Raw genomic sequence first — 22,759 nt, forward strand, 5'->3', positions numbered from 1 at the left:
CAAAATTCGTTGTAAAAGACTCTTTTGAAGTTATCGAAAAGATCAAACATGCTAAATCAACTAATACAGTTTTAACATCTTTTGACGTAAAGCAATTGTTCACAAATGTACCACTAGAAGAATCAATTAAGATAAGTGCTGACAAATTATATGAAATAAGTAAACCTAATTTAGAGAAGAATAATTTTATAAAGCTGATGAAAATAGCAACGAGTGATGTGCAGTTTAATTTCAACAATACAATTTACAGTCAGATAGACGGCGTAGCCATGGGGTCACCTTTGGGTCCTACTCTAGCGAATATTTTCATCGGATATTTAGAATCCAAAATTGCTGACGACTTGTCTTCACAAGTTGTCTACATAAGATACGTCGACAATTGTTTGGTCATATCCAAAACAGAAAGTGAAAATGAAGATATTTTTCAAAAATTAAACTCTTTACATAAAAAGATTTCTTTTACTAAAGAAGTAGAAGAAAACAACCAGCTGCCATTTCTGGATATATTAATAATAAAAGATAAAACAAGCTTCTTAATGAATGTTTATAGAAAAACAACTTTCACTGGGCAATACTTACACTACCAATCGTTTTGTAGCAAGAAACGAAAAGTAAACCTAATCAAAACGCTGTACCATAGAGCATACAGAATCTGTTCGAAAGAATTACTTCATTCAGAGGTTGAGAGAATAAAAGAAATTCTAATAAAAAATGGTTACCCACCAGATCTGATTAAGAAGGTGATAAAATCACACCACAATAACATAAATCAACCTAGACTATTTGGACCGGAGAAGTTCCCAGCAATATTAAAACTACCTTATATTGGAGAAAAATCACGAGTATTTGAGAGCAAACTAAAAGACCTAACAAAAACATCTTACAATCAAGTGCTTCCAAGAGTTATATTTCTTTCAAAATCTTTATTAAAAGTGCAGTTGAAGGACCCGATACCAGACAAAGACAAAAGTTGTGTAGTATACAAGTTTAATTGCTCTTGCGAAAAGAGCTATATCGGGCAGACCTCTAGGCTCTTAAAAACCAGGATAAAAGAACATCTACCTGCTTGTGTATTGAAATTCATCGAACAAGAACCTGAAATAAAGACAATAGCAACAAAAAACGCAGCAAAAAGATCTTCAGTTGCAGAACATCTAATAAATAATAGAGATTGTGCTAGGAAATATGACATATCCAGATTTAGAATAATCCATCATTGCAATAGTGTGTTTGATCTCGTGAAGTTGGAGGCTATCTCTATATTTTTGGAGAAACCAGAACTGTGTAAACAGAAGGAATTTGATTATAAAGTGTCTTTATTTAGTTAAATTATCTATTTTTTATCCGTTAGTAGTATTTGAGTTAAATTATTTATTACTTTACACTGATTATTTATTGTGCTTATTACTTTGTTAGTTTTAACTTTTTGTGTTTTTGTTTAAAAACTTATTCATAGTTTTAGAATTGTTCTACTGTTAAGTTCTGATGAAAAGTAGTGTAATACGTATAAACTATCACAAAAAACTTGAGAGAGTGTTTTATTTATTTGTTTTTGCATTAAATATGAATTAGCTGATAATGTTTGAAGAAATTTTTATATCTTTAAACATTTTTATATCTTTAAATATTTTAGCATATTATATATTAATTGTTAAATTAAACCATTAATCTTTTTATGTTAGCTTGTTATTATTTTCTTAAAATTAAAAGAAAAAATTAAAAGTATATTCTATGATTTTGTAGCAGTATTGCATGCTTCACTACTTTCTTAATTATATAATAGTAATAATTAGTTTATATAATGAGTCCTTAGGTCCTCTATCACTATAATTTTATTTGTTTTTTAGATTTTTGCAGTATATATATTTTTTAATCACTACTAAATTTTTTTTCTTATAAAAAAAAATTTCACATGACACAATCCATAGTAATCCAAGTAGGACAGTGTGGTAATCAGATAGGCTGCAGATTTTGGGACTTGTGCTTGAGAGAGCATTCTTTTTACAACAAAAAAGGAAACTATGATCATTCCATCAGCAGTTTTTTTAGAAACACTGAAACTCATGGAGATAATGTTGTTTCCGATGTTCCCTTTGAAAAAGGCTTGTCTAAAATTAAAAACTTGAAAGCTAGAGCTATTTTAATTGATATGGAAGAAGGAGTTGTGAATGAACTTATAAACGGATACCTTAGAGATGTTTTTGACTCTACAAATTTAATTTCAGATGTTTCTGGGTCTGGAAATAACTGGGCAGTTGGAAACTTAGAATATGGCCAAACATACAGAGAGGAAATTTCAGAGAGCATTAGAAGAGCAGCTGAGCAGTGTGATTGTCTTCAATGCTTTTTTGTTCTTCATTCTATGGGAGGAGGTACTGGATCAGGACTTGGAACTTTTGTTTTATCTCTGTTAAAAGAAGAATTTCCTGATGTGTACAGATTTGTTTGTTCAGTTTATCCATCAAAAGATGATGATGTGATAACATCACCTTACAATAGTGTGTTAGCAATGCACCAACTCACAAAGCATGCAGATTGTGTTCTTCCTATAAACAACCAATCACTTTTATCAATGTGTGAGAAAATCTATCAAGTAGAAAATAAAAGAACTAGTTTTAAAGCAAGCACAAATGGATCTGTTAGTTCAGGTGCTGGAACTATTGGGGAGGCTGACAAAAATCCTTTTGATCATATGAACAATATTGTTGCAAACCTTATATTAAATATGACAAGTTCTTCCAGATTTGAAGGCTCTTTAAATGTAGATTTAAATGAATTTGCAATGAACTTAGTTCCTTTTCCAAAGTTACATTATTTAGTTTCAAGCATGGCTCCTTTGTATATTTCAAAAGATTTAGGGCTCCCACCACGTCGTTTAAACCATGCATTTAATGATCTTTTTGCAAAAGGCCATCAACTCATGGATGCTGACATGAGAAAAGGACTTTACCTAGCCTCAGCAATAGTTGCTAGAGGAAAGGATGTTCAAATGTCAGACATAAGAAACAATATTACACGTTTAAAAGACAGCTTAGAATTTGTTAACTGGAATCAAGAAGGTTGGAAAACAGGACTATGCAATTACCCACCTGTTGGCCAACCTTATTCTTTGCTGGCATTGTCAAACAACACAAGCATTAAACATTCTTTTATGGGTTTAAGATCACATTTCAATAAGCTTTACACTAGAAAAGCGCATATTCATCATTATGAGAAAGTAAGTGGTTTTGATATCAGTATGTTTGAAGAAAGTTTAAATTCGTTAGACTCACTTGTGACAGAGTATAATGATTTGGAAATGATGTCTAGATCTCAAGAGTTTTCAGTTCCTATGATGAAAGTTTTGTAAATTGAAAATTATAAGTCTTACCATAAAAATGAAGTGAACTAACTAGTTTGTTGTCAAGTTTAATTAAGTATTTTAGTTTTAAGAATTATTTATAATTTTCATATTGTTTTCATTTTTGCTGTTTGATTATGTAAGTCTTATTTTTGTGTAAATACCTCTTGTTGATCTTTTTAAGACTGTGGTACAAAAAACTATTTCTGCTTATAATTGGTGTTTTTTTATATTTCTGTGCTGCTTATAAAATGTACTGTGTATTTTAATTTCTATAATTCCATTTGAATATGCGCTTGCTTGAGTGAGATTAGAGTTTTTCCACAAGTTTTAAAAGAAACTAGATTTTATAAATTTGAGTTGAAATCTTAAAAAACATTTTAGTTTGTTTAAAGGTAGTAAATGAAATTTAAAACCTTTATATATTTTTAGAGGTTCAAATTAAGTTATAAAAAATTTTCAATGATTGTTGTATTCGCTGTCGCACAAATTTTGTAAAGCTGGTTATTTGTCCAATGTTTTTAGATACTTAATCACAATTTTAAAATTAATGAATTTTCATTATGTTTTTTCATAAATAAATTACAAACCAGATTAATTGAAATATTTTTATAATAAGCTATTAGTTTTATGCTTGAATTTTTAATGTTGTCTTTTTACATCAGTTTACTTTTTAACTATTTACTTTACTTTGTAATTCTGTTTGTTTTAAATAAAAAAAATAAAGCTAAACGCTACATTTTATAGACCAATCAGTTGTTCAACATAATTGAGATTACAAGACATACTTTGGTCTTTTACCAAATTGAAAATTATAACAAAACTAATAAAACTAAATCTATAGATTTTTCTGTGTTGAAGAATGCAATTATTTCAAGTGTTTAAGTTTACAAGTATAAATATTGGTAAATAACATATGTTTAAGGGTTAAAATAAATTTAGCAATTAATTTTATTTTATTTCTTAGAAACTAGTTTTTGTATAAAGTATTTTAAATAAAAATTACTGTTTTTAACTTATGTAATATAGTTGCTCAGTTAAAGGTTTTTTCTACAAACGTATAAAAGTCAGTATTTAAATATTTTGAAAAGTCATTTAAACTCTAAGTTTTATATTGAACAACTTTTGTTTTCTGGATGCCTAACATAAAAATTAAAGGCTTTATTAAATGGTTTAAGTTAAAAAGAATCTAACTCTATAGAGCAAGGGTCAGCAGCCTTTAATGACAAACAAGCCAAGTTTACTGAAATAATTTCTATAAGGGCCCACATTTAAAGCAACAATTTTACTAAAAAAAATGTGTTTGAGAGCAAGTTTTTAATAAACCAAACATAATAAAGTCAGTAAAGTAAAACTCACAAGTATTTTTTAACTTTAAACTATAAATCTTAAGTTTGCTTCTTTGCATTAGTTATTTTTTAGATATAAAACACGTTGTTGGCTAAAAATTTTACTTATCAGTTTGCCAACTTCTGCTTGTAGTTACAGTTACATAGATTTTTTGTTATGCATGCTGTAATTGTTATTTTGTTGTTACAGATAATGCTTATTTCTTTTTGTTTAAAGAAATGTTTTTAAAGCTTTACTTTTATGTTAATATTAAAGACCAACGAACCTATTTACTTTTATCATAGTTAGTTATCAATAGAAAAAATAAAGATGACGTGTTTGTGTGCAAACAAAAGATTTATTTTAAATCTAATCACAAGAAGGACAATCTATACTACGTAAGTTTTTGTTTCTAAATGTGTATTTATTTATACATCTAATGGTTTTATTAGTAAAAAGTATTAATTATAATACAAACAAAACAATAATAAAGCTAAAATATGAATTATGTTTTTTTGTGTTTAGTTCATTACGAGTTGTTCTAATAATTGAAAAAATATTATAACTTCTAAAAAATTTTTTTTGATTTAATGTTTTACTTGAATCTTAAGCAATCGAATTCTTGAGTCTTAAATACTTTACAATTAATAAAATTTTGTATATAGACTTACAATTTTACATTCTAACATTTACTTAAATACAAAGTATTACTAAGAAATGTTTCATTGGTTTGCTAATTTATTTGATTTACTTAAACTTCCTTATTTTTTTAATTTAATTGATTTATCAAATTTTCAAGTATGTAATTGCTTGATTAAATTTAATTTATAGTAGTGAAGTTTATAAAAAAATATTGTGTTTTGTAACTACCACTACTTTTAAAATAAGTTATATATTTTAACAATAATTTTTCTAAAGCTTTATATGTTTGTTTTTTGCCTGGTTTCAGTCGTCTAAATTCTGATCTTTTTTAAAACAAAACAACAATAATGCTTGTTTAGTAGCTTTAAAATAAAATAATTCACTTATTCAAAGGTCTGATTTCTCTAATTCTAATAGTTTTTTAACAGTTTTGATAGCCATTGTTTTAAAAAGAGTTATGGCTACAAAGGCAGTTTTAAGTGTTATTACAATTTCGGAAATATTTTTATTTCTTCTACATGAGAGTAAAACAACTATAAATAGATTCTTACATGACATTGTTTTACTAAAATATTTATAAAAATAATTCCCCTTATCAATATAATTTAACTAATTGCAATTTATAATTATTAGATGTAATGTTGTTACTAATTACATACTTTAATTTTTATTATTATATTATTATTAAATATTATTAAATTTATTATAATAAAAAAAATTATTATACTTATATATATTTTAAAAAGTTTACTTTTACAGACCTCAATTAAACAAAAAGCAGTCGCTGGGTGAGTTCATGTTAAGTATATTTGAACGTTTTTTGTAAATTAGTTTTCATACTCAAAGTTCTTCATAGTTTTTGTCAAAAATTTGCCTGAAGAAAGTTACAGATAAATACCTGAAATAGTTATTTATAAAAACTTTTACATTTTTCTTATGAATGGTATAATGTACATTTAAAAATCAGATTTTTTTTTTTTTAATTTAAGACTTTTTTGTTTAAAAAAATTGATATTCTTAATTTAAAAAAGTAAATAAGCATCAAAATATTGCATGTAGAAACCTAAAAAAAAATAGTAAAATTGCCTATTGGTAAAAATTTTTGTAGATTTCATTAGAAACCTTGTCATATTTTCTAAAACAAAAAAATATTTCTGCAATAGGCAATTGAGATATTTAATTTTTAAGATTACCTTATATTGCCCTAAATACACCAATGAATTTTCAAAAAAAAAAAAATTAAATGAGAAATATTATACTTTTTTTTTTCAAACTTAGTCTTATTTTTTACATAATTAGATAAGCTACTTGTTACTTTTTACTGCTTATTGAAATTCAAAATAACATTGAGATATAAGTGATCAAAGTTAAGGCATTCAATAGGTTCTTTATAGGAGGCAAAACTAAAAGAAATCGACTATTTCTCTAAAAATCTATCTCCTCCTTCATTATTTAACTTATTTAGAATAATCTTTGATAAATTTAAACAACTTGTAGGAAACAAATTTTTAAATTTTTTATTTTAACTTTTTTCAATAAAAAAAATCTTTATTTTTTTCATGGCTTTTTTTAAATCTGCTTCTTACAAGTTGTTTGTAATATTGAAAAATACATTTTCTGAAAATTTGAATAAATTGCTTTTAAAATGAAGGAAGAGATAGATTTTTATTATTTTTTTTAATTCCGAAAAAATTGGCCTTGAAAATGTTGATTCCATACTATTGTATTAGAATTTTTTTACAAAACTTATTATATTTCAAATGTGAATTGTTTTTTTTTGTTCTATAAAAAGTATCTTATAGTATTACTTTAAGAGTTAAAAAAAGAGTCAATCTTAATTTTTGTAGATGTTGGACTATGTTTACAAGTCCGCCAGCGAAAGAGTATTTTTTATAAACTTTTCTTACCAGCTAGAAAAGATGCCCAACCTTAGTTTAAACTAAACATCCTTAATATAGTCGGTAATTATCATAGTTTACAAACTCCAATTTGTAAAATTTTCCTTTCTTATTTTTTTTTCACTCATTTTCTAAGTATTATATTTCTAGAGATATAGAAATTTTATGTTTTGGACATTATTTATATATTTTTGAGGTGTTAAAAATTCAGCAACAATAATCTTGGTTTACTAAGTTTATACTTTCGTTCCCAATGCTTTTACCAAATGCATTAATAAGTGTTTTGGTGCATTATTCAATAAGGTGACGTGTACAAATTTTTTAAATGTTTTGTAGACAGCTACAAGTTTTTTTTTCATATAAATAGTTATTTTTCTAAACATATTAATGAAAAAAAATAATTTTAAACATTAATTGTATTAAGCTAGAATGTAACAAAATATGCATTTTGTTGTATTTTAAATGACCGCCAGGAGGCGTTAGACGATTTTTATCAAATCACACAATAAAACTTTAACAATGTTTGTTATTACGCTCATTAGCTTCTAGCGTGCGCACCACGCGCAGCTCGATATGTTATTTGTTATTTTTGTTTTTGGCTCAGTTAGCCATAAGATCCTACAGAAAGCACACTAGTTTTAAGAACTTAAGACACTGATTAAATTTTAGAACTTTGTTATGATTGTCATTTTATAAGAACTTTATGTTTATTTGTATTACTGTATTGTAATGTGCTTAGTTATGCCATAAGACCGTGCGAGACGCACACAAATTCATTATAAGAACTTTTATATTATTTTCGTTTTATAAGATCTTGATGCTTAGTTGCATTATCCTATTATATTGTGCTTAGTTTAGCCATCGTTGTGCATGAAGCAGGATATATATTAAGACTCTGTTTTATTAGTACTTTTATTAATAAGAACTATTTTTGTATTTAAGATTTAAAACACTTTAAGAACTCTACTTGTAGAACTTTGTGTTTATATTCGCAGTTTTATTCAACTGATTTATTAGCTGCTTTATCACTTCTAATTCTACATTCATTCAGATTAAAATCACATATTCAATAAACTCACTTCATTAAAGAAGTTATTTATATTAACTTTATTACATACTTATTAATTACTAAGTTAAACCTAATGAGTAAGGTAAATTTAGTAAAAGCCTTAAGAGCTAAACGCTCAAAGCGCTTAGCACAAAAAAGGGGACTTCCCCCAATTAAAGGTAGTTCCTACCTCAGGCCATGGAGGACTACAAGAAATACAAATTAAAGTTTAAGGGCATAGGGGGGTCCGACATTTTTTTACTAAAAGTAGCATTGGATCTTATATGAAAGCTTAAAGTACTGATTACAAGAGAGTTTTTATAAAATTAAAAAAACTTATTTAACTTTTAAGATATTGTAATTTTAATAAAAAATTTCTGATACAAACGTAGGGACTGCAAATTTTTTGGAGTCAGTTTTCTCGGAAATTTAAAAAATCACAAAAAATCTATTTTCTCCTAGATTTTTTGAGCTAGAGACCTTAAATTTCAGGAAACGTTCCTTTTATAGATTTTGAATGTTGGAATTTTAAAAATATTAAAAATACAAAAAAAAACAAAAAAATCGATGTTTTTTTTTTTTTTTAAATTTAGTTTTTTAAATTTCAAAAATTCCTGCATCCAATCTTTTTAAAACTTAATAATATACTTTCTGTGAAAATTTGAAAAAGATTGCTTAAAAAACTAAGGAGGAGATAAATTTTTAGTGAAATGGTCTTTTTTTGCGTTTTTAGTTTGCGCCTTCCATTAGGAACCTATTGAAGTCACCGACTTTGATCGCTAGTATCTCAAAAAATACTTTGAGTCTTTTTAAGCGGTTAAAAATGTCTGATAGCTCAGATAAAACTCTATAAAATAAGAACAACTTGTATAAATCAAGGTGGACTTCCCTATGCCCTTAACAAGAACTTATCTTGATTTACCTTTATAAAATTGCTAAAAACATATTAAAGCTCAAGAATTAAGTTTTTTATCACAGTTTTTTTTTACTGTTAGTAACTTTTAAGTTTTAGAGATTTAATAAATTTATAACTAATTTTTAACTTTAAGTAAGTATTTATGTTTACTTGTAGGCATATATTATAAATCACACTTTAACAAATTTAATTAGTCATTTGCTGATTTTTGTTTTTCTATTTTAAAAATAAGTACTTAATATTGTAAGCTGAAAATCAGTCTGTTTAAGTCTCTTTTTCGCTTGAAAAATTGTCATAATAAAAAAAATTGTTAAAGTGTTTAAAGTTATAAAAATTTTTTAAGTTATTTTTGTGAATGTTATTTTTTCCAAGTTTAACAAAAGCTATCAAAGCTAGGTAGGTGTCAAATATGTACAAAAGACATTTTTGCACAGGTTGAATTTTTTTTTTTTGCTGTCACTTTTAACCCTAACCCTTGGTCAGTAACTTATTTTCTTTTCTTAGTTTTTTTTCTTTATTTTATAAATTTTTTATTTCTTTTCTATCACTGAAATTTAATTTAAAAAAAAGCGCTATTTATTTTTCAAAGTTTCGTTTGATTAGTCTAATATATTTTTGAAGAATAGTTATTTTTAAGAAAAAAAATGTTTTGATTTAAGATGTTAGTAATATGAATTTTAAGCACAAACAAATTTAATGAATTATCAAAATATTTTTTATTAGGTGTTTAAATTAAAATAGAACATATATCTATAGAATAGATATACTGACCCATTAAATGATTTTTTATCGGTAGCCCCGACACAAAAAAAAAAAAACCATAGCCTTTTCAAACATTAAATTATTAGTTTTTGTGTTAATTTTAAGCTTTCTATATTTATATCTAAAATTTGAAGATTTTTATATAAATAATAGAAAGTAACAATATTTTATTTTACAGAGGACCATAGAAATCATATAAACAGAACTTCAATGACTCCTAGATTAAGGAGTTTTCGACCACTGACAGTTGTTGATGTTAAATCTCTTTCTCCTACAGTGAAGGGAATTACTTTTCAGCCGACCAGTAGACGCCACACTGAAGACTTGGCCTTTAAAGTATTTAATTACACATATTAATTTTATAATGATACGATGAATCTTATTATATAATGATAAAACAGTTTTCAGAATTTATTTCATCAAAATAAGATTTACTTACTTTTTATGTTGGTATGTAAAGGTTTTGTGTTTTTTTTTTCTTTTAATTTTTTTGTCTATACTGTAACTCATTGTTTCAGTTTTAAATATGCTACTATTTAAATAGTATAAAAGATACAACTAATCTTTGAATAAAGTAATATTTTAAAAGCTCTATTAGTAAAGGTGTATATAAAACTTGTGGGCTAAAGATCAGTAAATTTAAAGATTAAAAAGTGATTTATTAAGAACTTACACGTTTACAATACCCACTAAAAAACAATGATTTTTTTGATAGTGTCTATGTCAACAAAGATTATGTCTGAAAATTAGTTGTTATAAGTTTTTATTGCAAAATTATATACTGACTTAACTACATGAATTTAAACTTTATGTTGTTTTTTTCTAATCACTCAAAATACAGTACCTATAATGTTATCGCTCTGCCTTAAAGTTTTTAACAAGTTTGAATGCTTATTTTTATGTACATCTATTTTAAATATATCCTGTCAGTGCAGGGAAAAGCGTTTAAAAAGCAATATGCTAATACAATTACAAATAGACCATAAAATTCAGTGAATTTTTTGTAGTTTTCATTCATTCAAAACATTTAACAGGCAGGGCAGTGGGTAGACATGATGATCCCACATCTTGATATGGTCGGAGGTTTTTCTATTTGTAATTCACCTGAAGATTACAGAAGAAACAATAGATTAATGTTAGCAGTAAAGTTCAGCATGCACCCACCTGCATTTTGGTGTAATACTAAGGTTGGAAGTGTGGTAAAATAGTTTTATTTGAGAAAAAAAAATTACTACCAACTAATACTTGATTATTTTGTTTTAGTGTAATACCTATCTGCATATTTTTTTACATATATATGCGCTATATTTTTAGTCATTAATTAGTTGAATTTTTTTAATAAATAAACCATTTATAATATTTTTGAATGGTATTTTTATAAAGTGTATGCTCTAAAATCGGTCACTTGTTAATATTTTTTTTCTTATTGATTTTATTAACTTTTTGACTTTTTTTCAATACTTTTTTAAGTTTATTTATTTATTCCTGCTATAACTGAAAATTGATTGCACAAATGTATTCCATTCTATTTTGTGAATTTATTTCATAACTTTTTTTATCAAAAACTAATTTGTTTACTTTAATTTTATTTGATTTTACTCAATTAATGTTAAAAAAACTTAATGTGGATTTTGTTATGCTCTTAATTTTTTTCGTTGACTTTTCAAATTCCTATGTAAAATTAATTCTCTCTTGTTTTAAAATCTTCTTTAAATATAACAGTATTCATTTTTTTTTACGATTAGATGTCATAGTATGCAGCAAAAACAAAATGCTTATCAGTTGATAAAACTTTGTATAAGTATAGTAACTGAAATTATAATCTAATCTGTTACTAAGCTTTTTTTTGGCAAAATATTTAAATTGAATTTCAAATTACTAATTAACTATCTTTTCTGTTAATAACATTCGTACTTTAGGATAATTATGTTACTTAATTGTCAAAGTTTGTGTATGCAGTTAACATTAGTAACTTGATTCCAACAGTGCAAGATAGGAGACCAAGTTGCTATGAGAATCGGCGGTAAATGTTACTATGAATACCCCCTCAACCCCAAGGACCACCGACCCATGTTGTTAGTCGGAGGAGGAGTCGGTATCAATCCCCTTCTATCGATATTCATGCACAGAAAGTTTGTTTAAAGTTGTTTTATATTTGCAAACGTTTTTTGTAGCAAAATAAATAATTTTGTTCTTTTTTAAATGTCCACTTGTAGCGCTAGAGGAATATTATTAAAATCGCTTATTAAAAACCTAAAAAATGTATGTTTTTGTACTCAGTTAGCCATAAGCTTGTGCACAAAGCATGTTTAAGATTCTGTTTAAGGTTTGTTTTATGATTTATTATTACTTTTAAGATTTTGTTAAGACTCACTTTAAGATTATGTTTTTTAATTTTTCATAAAAACATTTAATTGTCATAAAATTTTGTTGTTTTTGTGTGTCTTTTTTTTTTGCAGTTTATTTGTCTACTGATAGATTTGCTGCTTTGCACTTGATAATTAAATTACTTCATTGAAAAAATATATATAAAGTTTTGTACTTAATTTATTAGTTTTAACTTAACCTATTGAGTCAAGGAAGCTCAGGTAATAAAAATAATAACAATAGCACCTACCTCAGTCCCTTAAGGGCTACATTAAGTTTACATAAAGTTTTTATTGTATAGTCTAATTTCGTGTTTGTTGTAGTTGGTCGGCTGCTATAGTGGAAACTACTACATCATAAATATTATGCAAATGACATGTATATTTATAAGATTTAAATCCCTATTACATATTAAAAAAAAAAATAGTCTAAACTTTTACCTCTACCCACCTTACCCAAACATACAAAAGATAAGACTTGATAAACAAACAGAAATAAAATAGTGACTTGCAACCGACAATGCTGTAGTTGTTTTTTTTTTTAATGAAAATTTGGGAAAACTATGCTTTATTTTTTCTAAAATGTGAAAGTTAGTAAATAGTGTCAGTTAGGATATTAAAGATAAAATATTTTTACATAGTTAGCAGTGTTCGTGCGCATCAGGCTAAATCTTTTATTTTTTGTTTTAATTGCAAAATATCAGTTTTTTTGCTCGAAAATTTTATAGTTTCAGTTTATGTCATTCCAAATGCTTGAAAACTTCTGAATTAAAAAAAATTGAGAATAATTTTTATTATTTTTGAGTGAATCTTATTAAGGTGTGCATTTATTTCTGAATATATATTTAGTTATTAAAGGCAAAATCATTCAGTATTTGTAAAAACAAATAAATGCTTAAAACCTTTTGTTAAATCTCTAAAAGAATCTTTTAAATATTTTATATTTTGTTTTGAGTAGATTATATATGTCATAATTATGAAAATTAATTAAAAAAAAATATTTTAAACATAACAGTTTAATTCAACAACTTAGCTTTTTGTTTGAATTTGCTTACATCAGCTATGTTTTTCAGAGCTTAGTTGGTAAAACTGTTTTAATTTTTAATTTAGAAGCTTTACACCAAATACTTTTTAGATTAAAACTCTTAGCAGTTTATTCATATGTTTTACTATTTGTTTATTTAAAGTTATTAGAAACATTCACAATACTAAAACTTACCTTTAAGATATAAGTTTCTATCCATATATTAATAGTAGAATTAAATAAGTTATTGAGTTGATAGTAATTTTTATTTTGCTTTTTTAAAGTATTTTAGTATAATATAACACTTGGACAGTTTTAATTATTAAATGAAACTTATTTTAAAATATAGTTTTTTTTTTTAAGAAGTTCAAAATAAGTGATAAAAGCATGTATTTTAAATAAGAGGTATATTATAAACTTCTTTTTAACAATTAATATTTTTTGGATTTAGTTAATTTACTGTAATTAGTTAAGCGATAGCATTATGTCAAAAGTAATGGAAAAAACTATTTTAAATGATAGTTGGTTGATAAATAAAGAGTATTTTCTTTAAAAGTAGTGTTTGTGAATATTTGTATTTTCTTATTTTACTAATTAAGACCATTCTATACCCAAAATGACTTATAAAGGGGATTTTCCTTACTTTGAAAAAATATCAGACTAAATTAAAAAATTTCGCGCACGAACCCTCAGTTAAGTTTGTAAGAACATTTTTTGGTTTCAATACTTATTTATAATAATAAATTTCAACTTACATCTGTTTATAAATGCATATATAGTTGTATATAACTTTATCATTGCATCAAAATCATACTTTATACTTAAAAAACTCAACGACATTAATTTGTTGATTTGAATGAAGTTAATTAATTTAAATAACTTACAGCGATTCAAGTTACCGAGATATGGCACTAGTTAGAAACGACCATCCAATCATAACTCATCTTATTTTATCATCTAGAACTAGAGAGGAGTGGCTATTTGAAGTTTGTTTATACTAAAAGTAGATACCCGTGTAAATTGTTCATTTATATTTTATTTTGACTTTTTAAACTTTAACTTTATTATTAGCTAATTGCACTAGCATGCTTTAAAAGAACCTAAAAGACTATAGATTATAGCCAAATATCGATTTATTTTAGCATACTTATTTGTTCTATAACCGTTTGGTGTTTTTGTCGAGATACTTTTTTTAATTATGATATATTTGATGCCTGAACTGTATTTGTGTCGAATATATCACAATTGTTTAAGATAAAGAAATAATTAATAACCATAATTTAGTTATAACAAATAAAACGGCTGTAACAGTTTAACCGAGCTTCAGGGTTAATGCGCGTCAGGCTAAATATTTTTTTTTTGGAAAAGTTGGTAGATTGATAGTTTTTGTCCGTTCCAATACTTGTAAAATTTAGAATCTCAAAAAATAGAGTTTTTTCTTAATAGGCATTAAGTTTTAGTGGGCAATATGTCAAGTATAAATACTTGAAAATTTCTTAATTTATAAAATAAATATGATTTCTTTTTTGAAAATATATTATTTATTTCCTTATCAGTGTTGGTGTAGCTCAAGTTATTTTAAAAATAAGTAACAAGTGAGCTAGCACTATGAAAATAAAATTTTAAATATGTCTGTAGCAATTAAATACCAATTAAAGTTCTAAAAACAAAAAAATTATTATGTTATATTAAGAATTAAGGGCTACATTATGAATTAAGGGCTACATATTAAATTATGAATTATATATTAAATTATGAATTAAGAAATATAAGAATAAACTTAAGAAAAATAAGAATTCAACTGGGTTCTAATTAAATAATTTTAAGTTTAATAAATCAAAATAATTACTGAAAATTTGTATCATTAGTAAGCTACGTAGTTACAACTTGTTTGTAGTTTACGTCGTTTCATCTGGTTATAAGCTATATTGGGCAACCATGTAAAGTTACGGAAAATATTAGTCTAAATTGTTTTATATCAGGAATGTCAGGTTAAGTTGCAAAATTTTGCGTAAGAACCCTGGAGTTTTCACAACCTGAAATTCCCAACGTATGAAAACTCCCTAAAACCTTGTTGTATTTGAGTACTTTTTTAATTTGCGGTAATACATATAAAAATTAAAAAATTTCAGCAAGATATCAGGTTAGTTTGTGAAGCTGATCCATCATTTAACTGTGACTTTTACATGACACAAGAAGAAGCCGATGATGATACCAAACGAGAGTTTGATAATTCAAGGCCTAACATTAGGTAGTTTAAAAATTTTAAAGTGATTTATATATATTTTTTTTCATATAAATTGTGTGCACGACAATTCAAATTCTGACAGTTCAAACTATAATAGTTCTGAGTTATTGATTAATAATTAAGTCTTTTTTTTATATTTTGGTCTTAACTATTATTGAACTACAAAAAAAAGACGCTAAAAATATTTGGTCCTAGGATCTGGAGCACAAAAAAATCTTTATCGGTTATCGAGTCACACAACACGGATAGCTTTTAAAGTCTTGTCCAGGACATTAGACCTACATGAACTTTTTTTTCTAATTTAATTATAACGTTTTTCTAGATATGATTTTAAAAATGCTTAAAGCCTATTAAAGTATGGCTAGTTTTAGTAGTTATATATAATTTTTTTTTTCTAAATGTTTTTTTATCATTATAATTTTAGTATTTAGACCTGCATAAGCTTTTTTTTTCAAATTTTAATAATTTATTGATATAAATTTTATATAAAAACTAATTATACAGTAATCTTCCTTTATTGTACTATCATATGTTTATGTGTGTTAACGAATTAACACACTTCAACTGGGTTCTGTATAAAAATAAATACTGTAATGAAAGAATAGAAGCTAAATTAGGTGTATACATGTGTTTATTAAAATAAAATAGTTTCTACAGATTTTTAGAGATTAATAGGTAAAATACTTAATGTTAAATCTGACTGTTATAAAACTATATACTATTTGTAATTATTAAGTCTCAAATAAGTAAAGTAAACTAAAATACACAACAAAACAACAAATCATAATATAAACAAACCACTTACTTTAATGGTAAAAATATTATTAACTATTAACCTCTAAAAATCTGTAGAAATTATTTTAATTTTAAATGAAAACATGTATACACCTACTTTAGCATCTATTCTTTCATTACAGTTATTATTTTTTTACAGAACCCAGTTAAAGTGTGTTAATTCGTTAACACACAGAAACATATGTTGGTACAATAAAGGGAGATTACTGTATAATTTGTTTTTATTTGTATTCAATAAACTTGTTTCACTAGGATCTTTTGTTAACAAAAACTTAAATCTATATTTTGATTAGATAGTTTTTTGTAATAATTTGAATTGGAATTTGAATTGTCTTAAAACCGTATAAACGATATGTTCCTGTAAGTTTATTTACAACTAAAAAATAAATATATTTCTTGATAAATGAAAACGAAGAAAACATCAGCGAAAGACTACAGAGCCTAAGCCTGGGCTTACAAATGCCGTAGACATTCTCAAATTAACATAAAGATTTGATCAGACCACAAGCTTTTCTGGTCTCAGTCTACCGTAAGCTTGTGGTTTGATGATTGAAGTTGTATGATTATGTTAACTTGATAAATGAAATATTTAATTTTACACTGCCAAACACATGTTTTGATTTTCGAAAGACTTAATATTTTTTGATAATAGTTAATGAAGTTTTATCCTTAATCTAATTAATGTTATTTTTTAGTTTGTCAAATTGTATTCTTATATTAGGTACCGAACCAGAAGGTTAGGAACCCAAGATTTTGTAGAACCCATCGAAAGAATGGTCGCGGTAAATGGAACACAACCGAACGCCTACATTTGCGGTCCGCCACATTTTATAGAGTGGGCTGCAGATGAGTTGGTTAAAGCTGGTCTGGAAAAGAAAAGGGTCCTTTACGAAAAATGGTGGTAAGAGAATTATGATAGTCACGTGATAATATCCTGATTGTGATGTCGTATGCTAGCTGTGATGTGATTTTTTGTGTGAAAGTAACTCAGAGACAGTTTCATAGTTGACAGTTTGTTCGTAAGTGTGAAAGAACAATAAAAGACTTGATTTCCTTCTTTCATATAATATATGCGAAATAAAATCTTATTGTTTGATGTCTTTGTACTTTATTTACTAATAGAAAGTCTTAAGTTGCAATTAAATTATTTAGAAATTAAAATGGGATGAAGGTAGTCTTCCTATTTTGATTTTAAAGACCGGACAGCATTGAATTTTAGATAAACAAAAACAAAAAATGGTTAGAACCATCAAAAAAATCAGTCTCAGTCTTGTACAAACGCTTTGAAGAGATCTTTCGTTTGTTAAAAAACAAACATTTTCAGTTCTGTAGAAAACAAAAAGTTATACTAGCAACTAGAGAAAATTAAATACCGTAAAAATATATTTAGTAGAATTTAAAAAAAAACTAAAAACTACCATTTTATTAAGATACTGAATTTCATACTTTTACTTCAAATTAATGGAACACTTATGTTTGAGATTAGTCAGTAAAGCTTGATATAATTTTTTCAATTTGAGAAACTGAGAAAACGACACTTTTGAAAATTATTTTTGTTTACCGTAACTAAGAAAAACTATTTCTATAAACAACAAACAATTTAAAAAATCCTCTAATATTGTACTTGGTTAAGAAAAAAGTTTTGATAATATTTTAAATTTTTTTAATAAAATCTTTTCCTTTAAAACACTGTTTTAATTAATTTTTGCCTTAGTTTTTTTAATCCACCATTGTTCTGTATAGTCTAAATTAGTTCTTATAGGGCTTTCTAAAAACTGGACTGTGTATGCATTTTCAATCAGTTTTGGTTTTTTTTTTTTTTTGAAATTTATTATAATTTATAATTAGAGCAAATTGGTCTTTTATTTCATGGTTTAGTTTAGTTTTATTGTTTTTCCATATGTTTATGTGGGCATTCCACCTCTTAGTAAAGCTGTTCATAGTTTGTCCAATGTATATATTTTTGCATATGTTGCATGTGTTCCATATTTTTGCAATTTAAATGTTTTTTATTTTTCATATTTTGTATTGTTTTATTATTACTTATCATACTTTTATTATAGTTTCAAAAATTTCCACATAAAGCACACTTTCCACATTCAGCTGTTTTGTTGTTTTCTTTTTTTGTAAAATTTATTTTTGTTTATCACTATATTTCTCAGTGTTTTTGGTGTCTAATAAGTTAATCTTAATAATTCTGTACTATTACATTGTTTATTTTTGCTAAAGTTTATAAATTGTTTAAAGCTGGTTTACCAAGTCACTTTTTCACTTTGTTCTGATTTTTTTATGTAATTTGTATTAGGATCTTTATTACACACTTCATCTAATTTATTAAAGGTATTATTTATTAATTTTTTACTAAAACTTGATCTACTGCATTAAATTTTTAAGTTAATTAGTGCCTTTTCATAATCTTCTGTTTTTTAATTTAATTTTTTAAGTCTATTAACTTCTGATAAAATTATTCCTCTAAAACATGTGTTGGATGGTAAGAATTGCCATTTAAAAATTTTGCTGTTGGTTTAGTGTGGTTTACTGTTTTAAATCCGTTTATTTCAGATTTTTTTGTGCCCGGCAAATAAATCAATTTTTATTCAAGAAGAACTCATCAAAAAATTTCAATCTCATTATTTAAATCTACGATTTTAAAAAGTCTCAACTACAGAAGAAGGTAAACAGTTGTAATTTTTAGATATCTTACATATAATAAATAGCTCTGGAATAAACGGATTTAAAACAGTAAACCAACAGCATAATCAGCAAAATTTTTAAATGGCAATTCTTACCATCCAACACATGTTTTAGAGGAATAGTTTTATCAGAAGTTAATAAACTTAAAAAATTAAATTAAAAAACAGAAGATTATGAAAAGGCACTAATTAACTTAAAAATTTAATGCAGTAGATCAAGTTTTAGTAAAAAGTTAATAAATAATACCTTCAATAAATCAGATAAAGTGTGTAATAAAGATCCTAATATAAATTACATAAAAAATCAGAACAAAGTGAAAAAGTGACTTGGTAAACCAGCTTTAAACAATTTATAAACTTTAGCAAAAATAAACAATTCAATAGTACAGAATTATTAAGATTAACTTATTAGACACCAAAAACACTGAGAAATATAGTGATAAACAAAAATAAATTTTACAAAAAAAGAAAACAACAAAACAGCTGAATGTGGAAAGTGTGCTTTATGTGGAAATTTTTGAAACTATAATAAAAGTATGATAAGTAATAATAAAACAATACAAAATATGAAAATTAAAAAACATTTAAATTGCAAAAATATGGAACACATGCAACATATGCAAAAATATATACATTGGACAAACTATGAACAGCTTCACCAAGAGGTGGAATGCCCACATAAACATATGGAAAAACAATAAAACTAAACTAAACCATGAAATAAAAGACCAATTTGCTCTAATTATACATTATAATAAATTTCAAAAAAAAAAAAAACCAGAACTGATTGAAAATGCATACACAGTCCAGTTTTTAGAAAGCCCTATAAGAACTAATTTAGACTATACAGAACAATGGTGGATTAAAAAAATTTAAAATATTATCAAAACTTTTTTCTTAACCAAGTACAATATTAGAGGATTTTTTAAATTGTTTGTTGTTTATAGAAATAGTTTTTCTTAGTTACGGTAAACAAAAATAATTTTCAAAAGTGTCGTTTTCTCAGTTTCTCAAATTGAAAAAATTATATCAAGCTTTACTGACTAATCTCAAACATAAGTGTTCCATTAATTTGAAGTAAAAGTATGAAATTCAGTATCTTAATAAAATGGTAGTTTTTAGTTTTTTTTTAAATTCTACTAAATATATTTTTACGGTATTTAATTTTCTCTAGTTGCTAGTATAATTTTTTGTTTTCTACAGAATTAAAAGTGTTTGTTTTTAACAAACGAAAGATCTTTTCAAAGCGTTTGTACAAGACTGAGACTGATTTTTTTGATGGTTCTAACCATTTTTTGTTTTTGTTTAAATTATTTAGTTTACGAAAACTTATTATAACCAAGACTTTTTGAGTTTTCAGAGTGATAATTCAAAAGTAAAGCTAATTTAATTTACAAATGAGCAAAATTGTTTACCTAAAACAAAAATAAATATCATACTAACCATAGAATTTAATAACATTTACCTTACATGTAAACATTGTGTTATTTTATAAGTTTAGGAACTTTACTTCTACTTACTATACTTTTAAATTCATTATGAATGTTTCTCTTGTTGTGAGAATTCATAATTCATATTTAACTTAGCTCATAAACATCGTCAAGCTGTTACAAGTTGTGCGGTATTTAAAAAAGTTAATACGAAATTTTACATTGCCGTCTTAGTTTTCGTCAAAACTGGCGTTGTAGTTTATATGTATTTCACAAAGTTTTTGTTTGAATCAAATGAAATTAAGTGCACGACTATTCAAATTCTTACGAAAAAGTTGAAAAGACCACAACTAAAAAAGTAATGTATATTTGTCAAATATAAAAAATACATGTGTAGGTCTTGTAAATGTCTACAAGACATTCTTGTTTCGCAAAAAATTACAGATTTTTTGAGATATGGCTTAAATAAAGTAAACAACATATTTATTTTTAGTAATTTTTAACTATCTTTAAAAATATTTAAAATTTTGCCAAAAAGAAAAAGTAGCTTGTAGATTTTAATAAGATCTACATATGTATTTTTTATTTTTTTCAAATTTATATTACTTTTTGAGATATAGTCTTTTAAGTATTTTTTAAGAATTTGAATTGTCATGTAACCAATGAAGTTTAGTTAACTTAATTTTAAACTTTTGGAACGTACTTACAAAACTCTCATTATTTTTGAATAAGTTAACAGAAATCAGAATGAACTTTCACAAAATGTTCTGTTTTTTCTTGACAGTCTGTTCTCAATATAGAATGTGATTATAATAAGTTATGTGATAGATCTGATAAAAAATATAAATACTACATAAAAATGGTCCTATACAAAAATTTTTAATTAAGTATCAAAACTGTACTAAAAATTCAATAAATACCTTACAACTTAGTAAACTTTGCACAATGATGTTGACTTGTTCTTTAAAAATAGTTTTCGAGTGATCAGTTTAAACTTGTTTAAATTGTTTTTATTTTGTTGAACCTGTTTTTAGAAGGAGTAATTCAGTTTTTAAATTTATAGTTCATTAAAACAATACTTTATTTAAAACCTCATTACTAGATTTTTAACTTTATCAACAAAAATTTCTAATCTTAATTCAAAATTATCTGCAGGAACTACTTTAAGATAAAGTGATGCATTATTTTGTTTGTAATATAATTAAGTCTATTGAAAGCATCAAACAATAACCTTATAAACATTTAATTTTTTATTATTGGTTGCACGACTCTTCAAATTCTGACAATTTAAATTATAAGTTATTTTTTGTTTTACTATTGTCATATTAATAATTAGACTTAATGAACACTTTTTTTTTAATTTAAGATATGGTAAAAGGAATTTAAAAGTTTAGTAAAACATAGCTTTTTTTAGTCATTATGAATTTTCTCTTTGAATAATTTTTTTATTCTACCATTATTATCTTATTTATTAGACATACATAAGCATTTTTTAAATAAAACTTTTTATAAGAATTTTAAATGTTAGAATTTGTATTATCATGAAACTTTATAATTTAATAGTAGAGTTTGATTCAACTGAACTTTTCAGTTAAATTTAGGTTAAAAAGAAACATTGATAACCAATGAAGATTCAAATTGCCTAATGATCAAGACTACTGAAAAAAGTGGTAGATTAATTAACAAAACCAAATATTTTTTTCTTAGTAAAAATATTTATGCTTTACTCATTTTAAATTAAATTGCATTAACTTTTTTATCGAAATCAGGGTATGGCCAAATGCGGCCTGCAAAGCAAAAAAATCTGGAGATTCAAGATTTGCTTTTCAGCTAAAAACATTTATTTTAAGACAATAAAAAAGTTTTTGGTTAAAACTTACAACTAGAATTTTTATTAATAGTTCTTTGTTACTAATGCTATATAATTAATTATTTTATCATAATTTAGGTTTAAAGCATTATTTCTTAATTGATTGCTGTAGTTTTTTTTTTTATAACTGCTACTCATAGAAGACTTTTCTATAAAATTTTGGCCCATTTTTTAGAAAGGGCTACCAACTCCTGGTCTAAACTTTAATTGATGTTGTTATCTTTAATGTGATTATAATACTTTTTTCAAACGTTTTAACTTATCTTAATTGAGTTAGTCATTTAAGAACTTAAAAAAATAGTGTATTTTTTTGTATAAAAAGATATCTAAAAAAATATGTATTCTTGCAGATATTTTTCTTTAACCATAAGACTTTTATTAAATTTGTTATATTTTGT

At 25.1% G+C, this 22,759-nt stretch overlaps 3 protein-coding genes across 4 annotated transcripts; all 3 read left to right on the forward strand.

The window, feature by feature from the left end:
• The first annotated feature begins 269 nt into the window (after nucleotides 1–269).
• Nucleotides 270–1,328, forward strand: LOC145828549 (uncharacterized). The gene has a single exon (XM_082936306.1). The coding sequence runs from the start codon at nucleotides 270–272 to the stop codon at nucleotides 1,326–1,328; it is 1,059 nt and encodes a 352-aa protein (XP_082792432.1).
• A 584-nt stretch (nucleotides 1,329–1,912) lies between these two features.
• LOC145849822 (tubulin epsilon chain-like) lies at nucleotides 1,913–3,658 on the forward strand. The gene has a single exon (XM_082954898.1). The coding sequence runs from the start codon at nucleotides 1,913–1,915 to the stop codon at nucleotides 3,347–3,349; it is 1,437 nt and encodes a 478-aa protein (XP_082811024.1). The 3' UTR covers nucleotides 3,350–3,658.
• A 1,225-nt stretch (nucleotides 3,659–4,883) lies between these two features.
• Nucleotides 4,884–19,039, forward strand: LOC145829457 (oxidoreductase NAD-binding domain-containing protein 1-like). Of its 2 annotated transcripts, XM_082937249.1 has the most exons (9): nucleotides 4,884–5,067; nucleotides 6,071–6,099; nucleotides 10,114–10,271; nucleotides 10,970–11,122; nucleotides 11,922–12,067; nucleotides 14,212–14,311; nucleotides 15,458–15,576; nucleotides 17,090–17,269; nucleotides 18,931–19,039. In XM_082937249.1, coding segments are annotated over exons 1-9 (954 nt in total). In that variant the 5' UTR covers nucleotides 4,884–4,999; the 3' UTR covers nucleotides 18,932–19,039. The 2 variants fall into 2 exon arrangements, with proteins under 2 accessions (XP_082793375.1, XP_082793374.1); XM_082937248.1 differs by lacking the exon at nucleotides 18,931–19,039 and having other exon boundaries at nucleotides 17,090–17,458.
• Nucleotides 19,040–22,759: the final 3,720 nt, after the last annotated feature.

The sequence above is a fragment of the Thalia democratica genome, chromosome 2 (assembly GCF_965202585.1).
Source record: "Thalia democratica chromosome 2, ktThaDemo2.hap1.1, whole genome shotgun sequence".
In the NCBI taxonomy this organism is placed as follows: Eukaryota; Metazoa; Chordata; class Thaliacea; order Salpida; family Salpidae; genus Thalia; species Thalia democratica.